General features: G+C 42.0%; 1 protein-coding gene across 15 annotated transcripts in view; it reads left to right on the top strand.

Moving 5' to 3' along the window:
* ATXN2 (ataxin 2) overlaps positions 1 to 15,879 on the top strand; it is a 51,429-nt gene that overhangs the window by 26,724 nt on the left and 8,826 nt on the right. For 7 of the 15 annotated variants that reach the window (XM_064674960.1, XM_064674965.1, XM_064674954.1 and 4 more), the window contains 10 exons: positions 837 to 1,025; positions 1,734 to 1,841; positions 2,758 to 2,828; positions 3,521 to 3,828; positions 4,159 to 4,222; positions 4,339 to 4,491; positions 5,419 to 5,485; positions 7,432 to 7,616; positions 8,513 to 8,645; positions 12,787 to 12,840. In XM_064674960.1, coding sequence (XP_064531030.1) covers positions 837 to 1,025; positions 1,734 to 1,841; positions 2,758 to 2,828; positions 3,521 to 3,828; positions 4,159 to 4,222; positions 4,339 to 4,491; positions 5,419 to 5,485; positions 7,432 to 7,616; positions 8,513 to 8,645; positions 12,787 to 12,840 — 1,332 coding nt within the window. The remainder of the gene's footprint in view (positions 1 to 836; positions 1,026 to 1,733; positions 1,842 to 2,757; positions 2,829 to 3,520; positions 3,829 to 4,158; positions 4,223 to 4,338; positions 4,492 to 5,418; positions 5,486 to 7,431; positions 7,617 to 8,512; positions 8,646 to 12,786; positions 12,841 to 15,879) is intronic. The other 8 variants (XM_064674961.1, XM_064674962.1, XM_064674968.1 and 5 more) reach the window with 5 other exon arrangements.

Here is a 15,879-nt window from a genome sequence, read left to right on the forward strand (position 1 = left end):
TTAGATCCTTTTTGGGTACTTCTTAGCAGTGCAGAATTCTAGGGGAGTGTAGTGGGAATGCATTTTTCAGAAGGAAGGTATGAATTAGACCCACATAGACCTGTTGCCTTGTGGAAAAGATTTAAACTCTTGTGTTCTGGCATTATTTCTGATTCATCTTTGCTCCCCACACCCCACTTTATATATTATTAACATGCAAGTAGGACTGTTAAACCACTTACCTCTCTTTTTCCTCACTCACTGGGGGTTAATATGTGACATAAAGCACTAACTTGCCACAGTGGGATGAGCAGGAAGCAGGAGGTTTAAACAACTTGTTTAAATTTCTTATTTAAAGAATACCCAACTTTCCTTGCTGCTTTAACACAGGGGCAAAAATATACATCAACTATTCCTTTTTTTCAATAGGCTGTGTTGTTTTTTTTCCAGCTGGCAAACCTCCAAAAGAGGACGCCGGAAAATGGAGGGGTTTTTTCAGCCCTTTTAAAAAAATGTTTTACATCTGGTTGTGTGGAGACCTGCCCACCTTTTGTGTTCTGCCTGAAACTGTGTTAATGTGAGCTCTTGTAGTTGTACTTCTGGGGGGGCTGGGGAGCATTTTGCAGCTTCACAGTGGGACTGAGAGGGCAGTGATGTGTATTAGGGGCCAATCTGCAGAGAAATCACCCCACTTATCTGAAATTCTACGTTGTAAAGAACTAGGAGATGTACCTGAAAGGTAAACAGGTTTTCAGTTACTCTAAAAAGTATTTTAAAGCATGTTTTTAGCCATTTTAGAAACTGTTGAGCAGCTGAGGAAGCTCATCCTATAACTATTCTTTCCTGTTTGTTTCTAGTTCCGAGATTATCCCCTAAAACACACAGGCCTAGGTCTCCAAGGCAGAGCAGCACTCCCATGGGACCAGCTCTGCCTTCTCCTCAGCCTGGTACTATTCCCACTGAATCTGTTGCCATGCCTGTTCCAGCTGCCTCTCCTACACCTGCCAGCCCTGCATCCAACAGAGCAGTCACCCCTTCCAACGAAGGTAGGTTGCAAATTCTCCCTTTCCCTAATCCCTGACAAGGAATTTGCCTTGAAAGAGCAAAACTCCTTTCTAAATAATGGAAATTCTTGGGATGCATTTAATTTTACTGTGAGTTCCCTTTTTGTCATGGTGCCAGCTTGAAACTAAGCTTGGAGAGAGGCTTTTTGTTGAGTCTGTGCTTAATTTCTTGTGCCCTTTAAGGAGGATGGGCTTACAGGTGTCTGACTTAATTGAGAATTTCTTTTTTCAAACTGAGTTCTTGGCTCTTTTCTAATTTAAAGAATCATAGGCCACTGGTTTCAGAGAGTATTTTGAACATAGCAAAAATAAGGGGAAAAAACCAACATTCAAGGACACAGTCAAATGTGTAAGAACTCTCAAATGGTTGTCGAATTCTGTCTGAAGAGCTTGGACTTGAAATAATTTACTCTTGGTTTATAGTTTGTTCAGCCTAGTCAAGGTTTGGTGTATGATGAGAGGGATGAGTTTAGCTGGGACTTTATATTCTGACTTAAAGACAGTAGGGTGAGGAAGGGGGGAGGATGATCCTCCAGGCACCAACTAGGTAGCAGAAAATGTGTAACTTCAAAGATTTTTGGTTTTTAAGCTAAAATCAAGCTTAATCTCTCTCTTGTTTTTATCTTGCCATCTCTCTTTGGTCATTTTGAGTTGTGTAAAAGAGAATAACTTGGGCCATTTCTTTTCCAGCTAAAGATACCAGGCTTCAGGACCAGAGGCAAAATTCTGCAACTGGAAACAAGGAGAATATAAAGCCAAGTGAGACTTCTCCTAGTTTTCCTAAACCTGAAAACAAAGGTTTGTATCCAAAGCTTTTGGTTGTACTTGAGTGCTGTAGGAATTCTGCACACTAAGCCTGCTGTACTGGCTGCTTTAGTTGGCATTTTTAGGAAGACTTGGAAACAATCTGGTGTTCTACAGCAAAAATTTGGTCGTGCAGTTGTCAAGTGGCAGGACTACAGTTTTAAAGGTTGTTTGTGACTCATTCCATCAGCACAAAGTGTAGAGATGCTCATGTGGATGGTGTGATTTCCCTTGGTTTTTTCTTTTTTTTTTTTTATTTTCTCTCTTTTCCCAGCTCACAGAGCTGGTTTTTAGCTGCCTTTGGACTGAATATGTGTTTCTGCTCAGAGCTGTGCTCACAAGAATTGTGAGCATCATGGCCAGCACAGTTTTTCTGACTGTGCATCTTCCTGTTATGCCTTAGATTTGTTTTTTAATGCAACACTGCTTGTTCACTGTTCTCAAAAAAATCTTTTCACGTTCTTGAACTTGGAATCGTGGATTGATTCAGGTTGGAAAGACCTTTAGGATGGAGTCCAGCCATAAAGCTCACCTTGAGCAGTGTTTCTCCTTTACTTGCTGTGTTTTGAAACACTGGCAGTGTGTGTTTGGGGGGGGTTTGTTTCATTTTACTTTGTGTTCAGTGAGTTCTGCAGTCCCTGCACCTCAGGGCTTCTGCCTTGGTGTGGTGCATTAGAACTAAAGATAAGTCAGTTATGTAATGCTGTGGTTTCACAGAGTGTTTCTGTCTGCTCATGGAATTGTACCAAATTACAAATGCACTTATATCACTGTTTTTCATTTCTGTATATGCAAACATTACCTTTCTGCAAACTTAGTAATGTGTAGGGGTTATATATATATGTATATATGTATATTTACATTTCTTGTATTAGAAATGCCTGGACAATGTTGGTCTTATATTTGGCAGGTGTCTCTCCAATTGTTTCAGAGCATAGAAAACAGATTGATGATTTAAAGAAATTTAAGAATGACTTTAGGGTAAGTTTCTCTATGTTGATTGTGTCATAATTCTCATGTGCATCCAGATTATTTTAATGAATTGAATACACTACATATGTTAACATGTCTCTATACTTGTGCTTAATTTATGAAAATATCTGTAAGAATTCATGCCAGGTATTGGAAAATCAATGCTGACTCTTGCTGGTACAATTGCCTAATACCCATAAATGTGAATATTGACTGTACACTGAAAATAGGACTTGAAACCTGTTTGATCATTAGGTACAAATAATTATCACACACTCCATATGGAGGAGCTGTTGCAAAATTAAATGAAGAGTTTTGCTGAGGAAAATTGAAGATGAATTCATATTACTTATTTCCTAGCCATAATGGTTTATTAAATCAGGTTAACTTTTCAAGTGTTACTGTTAAATCACAGCACAGATGAGTCCAGAGGGTTGTCCTAAGCTTTCCTGTCACTCCCTAATCAACATGTGGGTCAGTTGAATGGCTGAACAGCTTCTTTCTCGGTGCAGGCTTAAACATTGTCAGTGTTCATGGATTTCTTTCCTAGTAGAAATGGAAATGTATGTTTTAAAAGGTCATTTCCAGATGGTTGAGGCCTGTGGGACTGTATTTTACTCTGTGTATGTGACAGCATTAGATTGTCTCTCCATAGTTCTGTATATCAATTTACTGAATATATTCCTTGGGTTTTTTTTCAGTTACAGTCAAGTTCCTCTTCAGATGCAGTTGATCAGCTGCTAAACAAAACCCGAGAGGGGGAAAAATCAAGAGATGTAGTTAAAGAAAAGACAGAATCCACCCCTAAAGAATCCATCATAGAACCTGGCAGTAACACCAACTCCAATGGTGGCAGTAGCAAACCCAATAGTCCCAGTATTTCTCCTTCCATAAGTAACAGCTCTGAGCAAAAGCGAGGGCCTGAGGTGACTTCCCAAGGTGTGCAGACATCCGGGCCTGGAAGTAAACAAGATAAAGAGGATAAAGAGGAGAAGAAGGATACTTCTGAGTGAGTAATTATGCCTTTTAGAATAAGCACAATGTTATCAGCATTTAGCCTTGTGTAGAAAAAACTGGTGTGAATGCGTAATATGTTGTCTAAAAGCTTATTTAAATGTTTTCCTGGCTCACATGAGCTTTAGCATCAACAACAGGAAAAATTTATGAATAAGTGTAGTAAGAGTCCTGTCAATAAGAGTGGTTTTTTGCATGTCATGTGGTGTTTGAGTTCTCAGAAATCTGACTCACAGATGGAAATGAGGTATTTCTTACATTATTAATTGCAGATATGCTCATAAAGGAATAATGCCAAACTTAATGTTTTGTTTTTTATGTTTAGGCAAGTTAGAAAATCAACACTTAATCCTAATGCTAAAGAGTTCAACCCTCGATCTTTTGCTCAGGTAAGTTGTTTGATGCTGTTTGATGCTGCCTTTGAGTAGATCTTGATAAGCAGAGCTTTTCCTTGGAGGATACTCAGACTAATCTTGCCCTGTGCTTTGCTCAACTCTGTTTGTAGCCAAAACCTTCTACTACACCAACCTCCCCTCGTCCACAAGCTCAGCCCAGCCCCTCCATGGTGGGTCATCAGCAGCCAACCCCTGTGTACACTCAGCCTGTTTGTTTTGCACCAAATATGATGTACCCGGTTCCAGTGAGTCCAGGCGTGCAGGTAAAGTGCTGCAAACTCCTCCACACTTCACAGGGATTGCCAGGAAGTTGAGGAGACTTAGGAGTCATAGAATGGTTTGGGCTGGGAGGGACCTGAAATATCATCTAGTTCCAGCTGAGGAGCTCTGAGTTAAAACAGTGAAGTGGTACAGCTTGTATCACTCTTGTAAACATAAATGAGATTGTTGTTAAGTTTTAGCTGTGTAAATACTGACTTTTCGCAGTGCTCCCTCAGTCAGGATGTTCAAATAGTCTCAAACACTTCTGAATTCCAGCAGCTCCCATTTGGTGTTAATCTCTAAGCACAGTCTCACTCTCTTTAAGCTTTAAGCAACTGTTTCGTTGTCCTCAGCTTCCAGCTGAGTCCCCACTAGTTTCTGGTTGTTGTGGGGATCACTGGGATTTCAAATCTAGCTCTGTTATCATAGAATATCCTGAGTTGGAAGGGACCCAGAGGGATCATCCAGTCCAACTCCTGCCCTGCCCAGGACACCCCAACAATCCCACCCTGTCCCTCAGAGTGTTGTCCAAACGCTCCTGGAGCTCTGGCAGCCTCGGGGCCGTGACCATTCCCTGGGGAGCCTGTTCAGTGCCCAACCACCCTCTGGGGGAAGAACCTTTTCCTGAGATCCAACCTAAACCTCCCCTGACAGAGCTTTATAAAAAAAAGCTGTTACAAAGCTGTTTGATTTAGTCCACTGCTTGCAATAGTAGCATTACTTGTCTGGTTGTTGCAAACCATATGGTCTGCATTGTTTGTCCGTGCAGACTTACTGACAGGGGTCCAGGAAAACCTCACAGGTTAGGCAGAGTTCACTAAACCATGTAACAAAACAGAGTAAAACACATCAAAGCTGAGTGGGGCCCCCACCCCAACACACACTGGCTTTTTAAAGGAATATCATTATTTCAATTTCTTGTGTTTCAGCCTTTGTATCCTATTCCCATGACGCCCATGCCAGTGAACCAAGCCAAGACATATAGAGCAGGTAAAGGTGAGAATAATACTGCCTGTTTGGTTCTCAGTCTGCATGCAGCATGGAGAGATTAGAGCTGTTTGTGTACTTTCTAATCCATGTTAATTTGTTTTCGATTGATATTTTAAATGCTATTTTTAATGAAGGGAAGTAAGTGGAAATGCTAATGGATTTTTAGATTAACTGATTCAGCCAAAACAGGCTAAGTTTGAGTTATGGGGAGTTGCTTGGTTTGGAATCTGATTTGACAAGCAGGAAAACGTCTCTGTTACTTGGAGCATTAGGGTAAGCTGATCATCTCCCATATTTCATAAATATTATAGGTTTGTTTAAAGGGAACTTCTGTGCTGATTTACAGCACTGAATGGTGCTTTAATAGAGGGGTTTTGTCAGCAAGCAAAGTCAGTCTTTCTTCAGGAAGAGTGTGCTCTGCTGCTCTTCTGGAAAAAACTCACTGCTGGTTCCAGTTTTTTCCTCTGCGTTCATTCTACCCCAGTAATGAACAGCTGGACCAACAATACCATGTTTTTAACAAGTGACACCCATGGCTGTGGAGACAGAACATGTGGGAGATGCTCCCTGTGCAGTGCAGAGAAGGAACAGAAGAGTGATTTTCTAGTCCTGTTTCAGGAAAGGCTCTAACTCTGCACAGTTCATTCCTTCTTGCAGTGTTAGCCAGTGCTTCCTGAGCACGGGATCCAGTGCTGCAGCTCCAGTCACTGGAGGGGGAGATTGTTTCCAAGAGCAATCCTGCTGTTCAGAAGCAAACAAGTGGCCTTTATGAATGTAGGGAAGACAAACCCCTGCAATGTATTTCTGTGTTAAAACACAGTAACTTCACTGTGAAATCTTTTCATTGGTAGCACTGTTTTAATCAGAAGTACATTGCTGAGTACTCATTTGCTGTGTGAGGCAGCTCCAATTCTGAATTCCTTTTTAAAGCTCCAGTATTTTCTGCATATCCATCTGTGTGCAGCATAGCCCTGAGGGAGCTGCCTGGGTTACAGCTCAGTGCCTTTATGCTGTTCAAGTTGCCTCCTGTATTTACTTCTTTCTATTGTTGATTTGCAGAGTAAATACAACCATCAGTGAGTGAATTTACTGACATCTCCTTTCCTCTCCCTAAGGGGTCTGGCTACATTGCCCACTGCAGTGGAGTTTACAGGTGCTTGGGGTAGTTTAGTTAGTAGTTGCAGCCTGACTGCAGGAGGCTGGAGCTCTCCTGGAGCTCACCTGGAGCTCTCAAGCCCAGTGCTTTGTAGGCTAAATTAGTTTTTTCCAAGCTCCTCACTGCTGTGGGTTGGGTGGTCACTTACCAGGATGGTTCAGGCAGTCCCACTCTACACTGCTATGCTTTTTTCATCTTTTCTTCCCTCTTAATTATTCCTGCTCCTCTTCTTATAGGTTGTCTTGTCCCCTTCAGTGTTGTCTGTGACCTAAAAGTTGCTTTCTGCTGTCCTGAGGGGTAGCATAGAGCTCAAAAGATGTGAATACCTCAAATTGTGCCTGCATGGAGACCTTTATTCTGCTCTCCTCAGCCATAAACATGAGTGACTTTAACAGACTCACATTTCCAGTTGATGGAACAGTGGCTGAGTAGTTCTCATAGAGGGTGAATTAAGCCTTTTGAAGGGGACAGGATCAAATTTATTAATGTAGGTATCCTGATATAACCTTTCTCTTCCATTACTGATTCTTGTGAGTCTTTCTGTCCGTCCACCTTTCTTTCCTCCTTCCTTCACAATAAAAGCAGGGCTGGGTTTGTGGCCTGATATATGGCCCAAAGGCAGTGATAAAAAACTCTTTTTCATGCTGTTCCTTTTTGCTAGAGCCCTAATAGATGGTTAAAGATGAGGGGTGAGGATATTCCACGTGGTCACAGTGACATTATAGTGTAAAACCTTTCAGGAAGATGATCATTCTTCATCCTCTGTTTCTAATGTGAGGAACTCTTTGCTTTTTAGTACCAAATATGCCCCAGCAGCGGCAAGACCAACACCACCAGAGCACCATGATGCATCCTGCCTCGGCAGCAGGCCCTCCAATTGTAGCTACTCCACCTGCTTACTCAACACAATATGTTGCATATAGTCCCCAACAGTTTCCTAATCAGCCTCTTGTGCAGCATGTGCCACACTACCAATCTCAGGTAAGAGTCTTTTCATGCACCTCATCCATAAAACCAGAAATAATGAAGTGGCTCAGACCTAAATACCCCTTTATGTCCTGTCAAAAGTCACTCTGAACAGTTTCTGGGTTCTGGAGCACACTTGGGGGTCTTGTAGAGTGCTTCAAAGCCTGGAACAAATTTTAAGGTCAGAACAACTTCTAAGGTCATAGCAAATTGTCAGGACAACTTAGAAGTTGACATTTATTATTGATGCAACTTTCTAGCTCTTTGAAGAATTTCTTTAGGTCATGGCCAGCACATCTCCTGGTTAAGTGCTCTAAAAATAACCTAGTTGGTGGACTCCTCTTACTTGAAAAGCTTTTAAATATACATGTGTACCTGGATAAATATACTGTGTAATACCTGTTTGCTGGGGCCTCTGGTGGTCTAGTGGTTAGAGTGCAGGACTCGCACCGTTGCGACCCGGGTTCAATTCCCGGCCCCCCGGGCAGCTGGAGCTCGTCAGCCTTGTATGGCAATCCAGCTACGTCCTGGGGACCTCACTGCCACTGTCCAAGCTTTGCTCGGCCCCGGCAGATGAACCTCAGGATTAAAGGGTGGGCTCAGTTCAGCGCACGCTGTGTCTCACCTAAAAAATCCACTGCGCAGGCTCGAAGGGTTTATGACCTTTCCCAAATCTTCGCTTGCGAAGACTGGCCATTACCTGTTTGCTACATTATTAGAGTTGCAAAAATTCAATATGCCAATTTTTATCAGTTTCTAGGCCTTAGATTTGGATAATCTCAGCAACTGCTCTGCACTCGAGTAAGGCCGAGCTTTTGCCCTTTCGAACATTGCAATTGTTTAGATGACACGACTTTCTTTGTGATGGTTCCCCAACTAATGTCTGCTTTTTTTTATCCTTTTGCCTGCAGCATCCTCATGTTTATAGCCCTGTAATACAGGGCAATGCCAGGATGATGGCCCCACCAGCACACGCACAGCCGGGTTTAGTATCTTCCTCTGCAACACAGTACGGTGCGCATGAACAGACACATGCTATGTATGGTAGGAAACGTTTTGTGTTATATGTAACTTTTTAAGTCCTTACCTTGTGCAGGGATGTACTTAATCTCAGCCTTCAAACATGGGTATCATTCAGTAGATGTGGTTTATGTTTCATAAGCTGATGAGCAAGGCATTGAAAGCTGAGCCAAAGTGGTTCAGATGAAAACTCAAGTGTGCTGATTTCAGTAGGAGGCCAGTGACCAAGATGAGATTTCAACCTGGGAGCTGCTAAAGAATATCTGCTGAAAGAAGTTTGTTCAAGTTCTCTTGATGCTCTTGATCCATCATCCCTCGTTTGTTTCTTGATGATAATTAGTACTTGTTTTATTGCAAGGCTATGACCTCAGTTTCAAACTTGACTTTAGTTCTGGCAACTAGTGAAATGCTGTCTTTATGATACTACTGGCATTATTAACAGTATGAACTCTGCTGTTTAAGCAAAATAAACCATGTGTTGCTTACCTTTCTTTTTTGGTAAGTCAAGACTAAGTCTGTGGAACAGCTCATGTGTTGCTCTGACTTTGACAATTAGTCTCCAGCATTATCAGATGGGCATATTTCACTTACAGCCAAGTGCTGAAAATGTGGGTTACCTTGTGACAAAGTAAAATGTGCAAGAACTTCTAAAGCATTATAAATGTATGATAAATCAAGGCCCAATTTGGAGGAAAAAAAAACCTCCCTGCAAAACATGCTATTGAAAGAGGTAGAGTCAAGGTTGCTAAAGACTTGGGAATTGTCATAAAATGTCAAAACAGCAGATGGTCTCTTGAAAACATGGCATTTCAATACTTGTTATAGCATCTGAGGAAAAGTTTTATTGGGTCACATATATATTGACTTAGATTCTAATAAAAGATTTTCTGTACCTTTAGACATCTCTGTATGTTTTCGGTGCTTAGTTTTACACTGATCCTTAATGCAAGTCCATGATGTGTCATGAAAACTTACAAAGTAAGAATCTGGAGTTTAGTGTGAAATGAATTCTGACTTTAAAAAATGTCTTACCCAGCTGAGAACATCCTGTCAGATCTCTGCAGTGGGATGGTAACGAGAGTTAAGAAATAAAAATAACAGAGAGAAACATTTTTTTGACGCTTGGAGGAAGAATTTGAGCTCATTTGTGCTGAAGCTGAAATGGAAGTTACTTGTAGAGATTAATCTTTCTCTCACAGGTCCTTGCTAATTGTATTACTTTGATCTTTTCAACTCTTGTGCTTGAGGTGTCCATGTAAACAGATCTTCTGTTTGCTTTTTCATTAGATTAAATAGAATTCCGATAAAGTGAATGATCAAAGGCTTTCAGACCTTTATTGGTGAAAACTCTCCTCTCAAATTCTAATTAAAATAAAACCAAACATGAGATAATCGGAGATTTGATTGAGAATGGTTGCATGTGACTCCCTAGCAATTGTGCACCATCCTTATCTTCTGTAATCAGTGGGTTCTACAACACTGAAGTACAAGCCCCTTCCCTTGGCTGGCTTTGATCAGATGTCTGAATAGTTTTTTCACTGATATTCTAATTTACAACTGTTAGATCTCATTTTGTGTTGGTTTTACAGCTTGTCTGTTGTAGGTATGTGACTACCTACCAGTGCAAACAACTAAGTTGGGTCAAACTTGAGAATTCTTTGGTATTTCCTTCCATGTAATTAAATATTCCTTTCCCCAGAGCACGTAATTTAACAGAAGTGGCTTGTCCTCCTGTGCTCTTTCAAGTAGCTACTTGGTGACTCTTCTAAACATTCTCCCACCTTCCAGTAAATGATGGAATGCTTGAAATTTTTGTTACTGAAACCATTCAACCCAGCTGGATCACGAACTCTGTAGGATCCACTTTTTTTGTGTTTGGTGAATATGAGTTGAGTCAAATGCACCCTGAACCCACTGAGGTGACAGTTACACATGGGATGACTCCTGATGTTCTGCAGCACCGTTTCTGTTCAGATCTTTGCAAGTCTTCCATGTGCTGAGTGCTTGAAGACCTTGCCCAGATGGACTGTGCTTCCTCAAAGTGTGTCCAGCTGTGACATGTTCACTCCACCTTCATTTATCGATATGTGAACACTTGGGAAAATGCAGGAATGCCTGAGGTGATAAATCTGAGCTGCTTCTGGAGTCTGTTGCTAAAGAACAACATGCTGGAATTGTTCACATCTGACTGAGTGACTATGAGAACATATCCATAACTTATGTTCTGTGTTTTGGGAAATTTAAGTTTACCCACATTTGAACTAAATACACCCATGCACTTTGATGCTGGTCCTCTCTTAAAAATAATTTGAAAGTACAGAATAACAACTTCCTGAGAAACAACCACTACTGCTGCTTTTGATTTCTGGAGCACTTGCTCAAACAATTTCCCTTTTGGCTCTTTAAAATTGCTATTTGATTTTTTAAAAAATATATTACTACCTATTTTTAACACCTTCCCCCCATTGATACCAGGATTCAGTGGGCCATGCTGCCCTTTTAACCTTCAAGGTATTGGTGCTTGTTTGAGTTAATTCTTGCAAAATTCACTCAGTTTTTTTCCTGCATACGTGGTAAAGAGAAGATGTTTGCAAGGACAACCACTCTGAGATGTGGGGGTTGGGGGGCACTGCTTATCAACTGTTCTTAAGGTGTGAAGCGTTTTGTGGTAAGATCTGAAACTCCACCTTCACTAATGGTTTGGGACAAGTTGAAAGTCTGTGGCAAACAGTAACAACCTGCCAGCGAAGAGAAATCCCTGTTGATGCATTAACCTTGAAAAATTTGGGGGTTGTTTTCCTTCCTGTCGTGTGGAGAGATGGCTGAATCCAACATCAGTGACCTACACTTGTTGATAAGCACTCTTCCATTTTAAGGAAAAGTATTTTTGTCTGATGCTGTTTAATGGGATATTCTTGCACTTCTGGGATTTCCTTGCCAGTCGTTCCAGTGTCACAACCCACTGTTGACAAGAGAGAAGCAGAGCATGGTCCCAGTAAATCCAGCTAAACACAGGATGGAGGAGTGTTCAAATCATTGGGTTTTTCCCCTCAAAACACAGTGGGGAAGGACAATGTCCGAGCAGCTTCTTCCCAGCCAGGCAATAACAGTCTGTGACACAGTTCAGCTCCGGAGCCATCCTTGTCCAGGGAAGTTTGCAGTGCTGGAGCAGAGCAGTGCACACACCTTTACCTGCCACACTCACCCCCCTGAACGTGGAGGTGTTGTTCTTACCCTGCTCAGCTGTTGGTTCCAGAACGTTCTGTGTGTCTGTCTCACAGCTGTTGGCTCTGTGTGGCCTCCCAGTGCCGCTGGTGTGGGGCTGGTGGAGTTGTTGGCCATGGTTTGCAGTTTGGTTCCTTGGTGTGTCAACGAAGACCAAACCAGTCTTCTGCTTCTGGTAGCAAATGTGGTTATCAAGTAAAGGGTAGATCTGTCCATACTTGTGTTAGTTTTCCATGTAGCTCAATTGTTTCCAGATAACTGCTGGAGTCCTCTGAAAAACTTAACTTGTGTGTTTAAGAACTTGTGTAAAACCAGACCTTGGTTTTATACAGATGCATTTCCTGTTTTCTGTGTTCTCATTCCTGTCCCCATTCTCCCTTCCCCTTTCCCCTTCTGCATATGTTTTACTGGTCTGGTGTTGTCTCTAACTTTATCTGGTTTCTGTCTCAGCAGTAGAGTAAATTCTATTACCCTGATAGTACAATGGTGGATAAAATATAAACTTCAGAGGATTCTCCAGGGACTAAGAGTGAACCAGTCACCAAAGGTGTCTTGGAACTGTTCAAAATGACAGTGCTATAGGTGAAAAAGCAAGGGGCCAGTTTCTGCTTTAGTGTAATTACATTTTAACCTTCTTATTACAGTGGACTGTAAGAGACCATGAATTGCCATAAAGTTTATTTTTGTCTTAATTAAGAACTGCAGACCTCAGTGTCACAGTTAAGAAGGAAGGCTTACTTGAGACTTGTGTTTCATCTCCACTCATTTGTAAAACTAAATATCTAGCTCTAATAGCACCTAAGTAAATAAATTATCTGCATGGTTCTACAGTCTTAAAAAAAAATTTTAAAAATACCTAAAACTGACACTGACCTTTCCAGAGGACGGGAAGTATGCACGTGGCAAGAGGCTAATTTACCTTTCTATTTCCCAAATTCAGCATGTCCCAAAATACCATACAGCAAGGAGACAGGCCCTTCTTTCTACTTTGCCAGTGAGTTGGGTTTTTTGTACTAATTTTGATTGTACAGAAAAGCACTTTCTAAAGAACCAGATGTTAAAGGAATGGGACGTGTTGAGGGAAGAAGTTTCCTTGCACCAAACCAGGGTGTGGAAAACACAGGAAGGTGCCTTTCAGTGGACAGAGGGTGAAGCTGATGGACAGATTTGTCTGATCACAGGAAACTGAGTTGTCAATTTTTTTAAAAATTCATTTGGAATATGAAATGATCTCTGAATTCACTACCCAGTCTTTTCATCTGCAGCCAGAAGTGAGCTGTGTTTGTGGAGGCAGAAGGAATTCTTGGCTGTGAGGGTGGTGAGGCCCTGGCACAGGTTGCCCACAGAAGCTGTGGCTGCCCCATCCCTCTCCGTGTCCGAGGCCAGGTTGGATGGGGCTTGGAGCAACCTGGTCTAGTGGAAGGTGTCCCTGCCCATGGCAGGGGGTGGGACTGGATGGCCTTTAAGGTCCCTTCCAACCCAAACCACTCTGTGATTCTATAGCTTCTGATTTTTAAACATCACCTTCCCAAAAGGAGAAGTGTCTTGTGCCTCATCTCTTTAAAAAGCTGTGACTCAAGTCCTGAGCCCCTGGGAGGAAATAACTCTAGTTGCAGCTGAGGTGAAGGAAATTTTCTGTAGAGCTGCCAGTGCAGGAGTGCTGGGAACAACTTTGTCATGACTGTGTGACAGTGACAAGATGAGTTCTCCTTGCTGAGGCACCTCCTCCTGGGCAGATGAACATGAGCAGTGATGTTTCCTGGCTCAGGTGAGGCTTTGCTGACCTAGATCACTGTCAGCAATGGGAGAGGGGCTGATGTTCTCCCAACAGACTGATCCAGCTAATCCAGACTCAGTGTGTGTCCTGGGAGAGGCTGATAACTATAAAACACTGCCTTGTGGGTTGGTGTCCATCATCAGTTTTGAGGGGGCTGGATTTGGGGGGGGGGGGGGGTGTTTGCAGGATGAACTGTCACTGAACACATGGTAAAGGAGGACCTGCAGTCCCAGGGTGTTTTGTCTCTGCTCCTGTCCTGCTGTGAGACTTGTTGCTGTGTCTGTCTGCAAGTCCATCAGCCCGTGGCAGGATCTCTTCTGGATTTTTTGCAGTAGCTCATACAAGAGGGATGTGAGAAAATCCCCTTATTCTCCAAAAGTCTCTTCTGGAACAGACTTCCTGTGTTTGTTGTGCCAAAATGTTCTGCCTGAGCAGGGGCTGGAGGTGCTGACCTGTCCTGTGTTCTTGGCTCTTGGTTTGGTGCACTGAAATCACTTGAATCAGCTCGTTCCTTTCATGGCTAATCTTTGAAGTGGAGTCCACTCTACCTGTGTAAAATGACTTCTTGAATTGTTTGTATTATGAAAGAAACATTTGCTATTTCTTTGCTTCCTACCATTCAGGTCTTTTAAATGTAGTTATCCTCACCATCTTACTGGCTCTGGCAATAGTTTGGAAGTTTTTTCACTGGTCAGTTCTTGAAAATAGGCTCTTCAGTGCATCTTTGGACCATGACCAGCGCTGACCACCATTGGCACCTCTGAAATTCCTACCAGGAGAAAAGAAAATTACATGATGTGGTTTTCATGTACCCTTGTAGCTGGGAGTTCTGCCTGATTTCTGCTGCTCTGACCTCTTTTGATTTCAGCTCCTCCTGTGGGTTCTGTGGCTGACTCTACTTCTTGTTTGCCTCTCAGAGAAATGGGTGCACTTGTTGGAGCTGAATTCAGTAATTAATCCATGTGGTATTATTTCCCATTCCATGCCTGAATCGCTTTCCCTCACTGTCCCTGCAAGATTAGTGCAGGGAAATACTTCAGTTTAGGAACCAACTTGATTAAAAAGGTGCAGAACCGAAGCAGGTCAGCCCAAGGAGAGGCATTTAGGCATAAAGGGTGAGAAAACCAGTGTATTAGTGCTGGAATGAGCTGAGGTGACTTGCAAGGAGCTGGTTTGACCCTTCCAAGAGCTTTCTCAGCACTTTTTTGGATACTGGATGACCATTTGGAAAATCTCCAAAATGCTGACAATTGGGGGAAAACATTGTATAATTGGTTATTAATTTTTTAATTTTTTTTTCACCTCCTATCTTGTCTTATTTGCTGTTTCATATGTGCAGTGAGCTGTTTGGATGACCAGGCAGAAATTCTTTTTAAAAGTCCCAGTGACAGTTCAGTTCTGGCTGAGCAGGTGAATTTGTCATGACTTTTACAGGACTCCTTTCCCAGCCCTGCTGGTCTCAGAGATTTCATGGGCTTGCCAAGAACTGTTACTGTTACTTGCTAAACATGGAATAACCCTTACGCTGCTGGAATTGCAGTTTGAACTCTGGTTTTGAACTACCAAAGATCTGTGAATGCATTTCAGACCTGGTGCCACTCAACCTGTTCTTGGTTTGTTTGCAGTGTCTGTACAGGATTTAAAAAAGGGCCCAAATAACAGTTTTGAAAGGCACTTTTAATATCACTATTAAAACATAATTTGCAGCAGCATCTGAAGTGGTTTTAAGCTTGACAAGTTTGGTTATTAGAGTCATCTGTTAAAGACAAAATGGGGTAGAAGAGAAATTAGGGAAATAAATATTCTTTAGTATAAGAAAGGTGGTGCTTCAAATGCAAAGCTGGGAATGAAATATTAGGTGGTTATGGAAGAGCTGCCACTGTGACAAAAACTTGATCCTCCTCCTGCTTTACATCTATTCTTCAGGGTGCTGTTCCTTGCTTTAACTGGTTTCTTGAGAGAGAAATTCCTCTTTGTACAGTTTTATTGCAGAATGTATCCAGTTCAGAATAACTGGGTTTATTATTCTCTTGGCTATAAAGGACTGAAAGATGAATTGCACAAATGGTTTAAGGGAGCCCCACGTTATTTCAGGGGCTCTTAACAAGCAGTGTGGGAAGGCTTGAATATCTTACAACTTGGAATTAAATTTCATCTACATTTTAAAGCCTCTTGAATGGAGTTGGAGTTAATTTGCAGTCAGCTCTGTGGCTCAGGCAGTGGGAGGATTGCTGGTGTAACGTGCCCTTTGGCAAG

The sequence above is a fragment of the Pseudopipra pipra genome, chromosome 18 (genome assembly GCF_036250125.1).
Source record: "Pseudopipra pipra isolate bDixPip1 chromosome 18, bDixPip1.hap1, whole genome shotgun sequence".
Classification (NCBI taxonomy): Eukaryota; Metazoa; Chordata; class Aves; order Passeriformes; family Pipridae; genus Pseudopipra; species Pseudopipra pipra.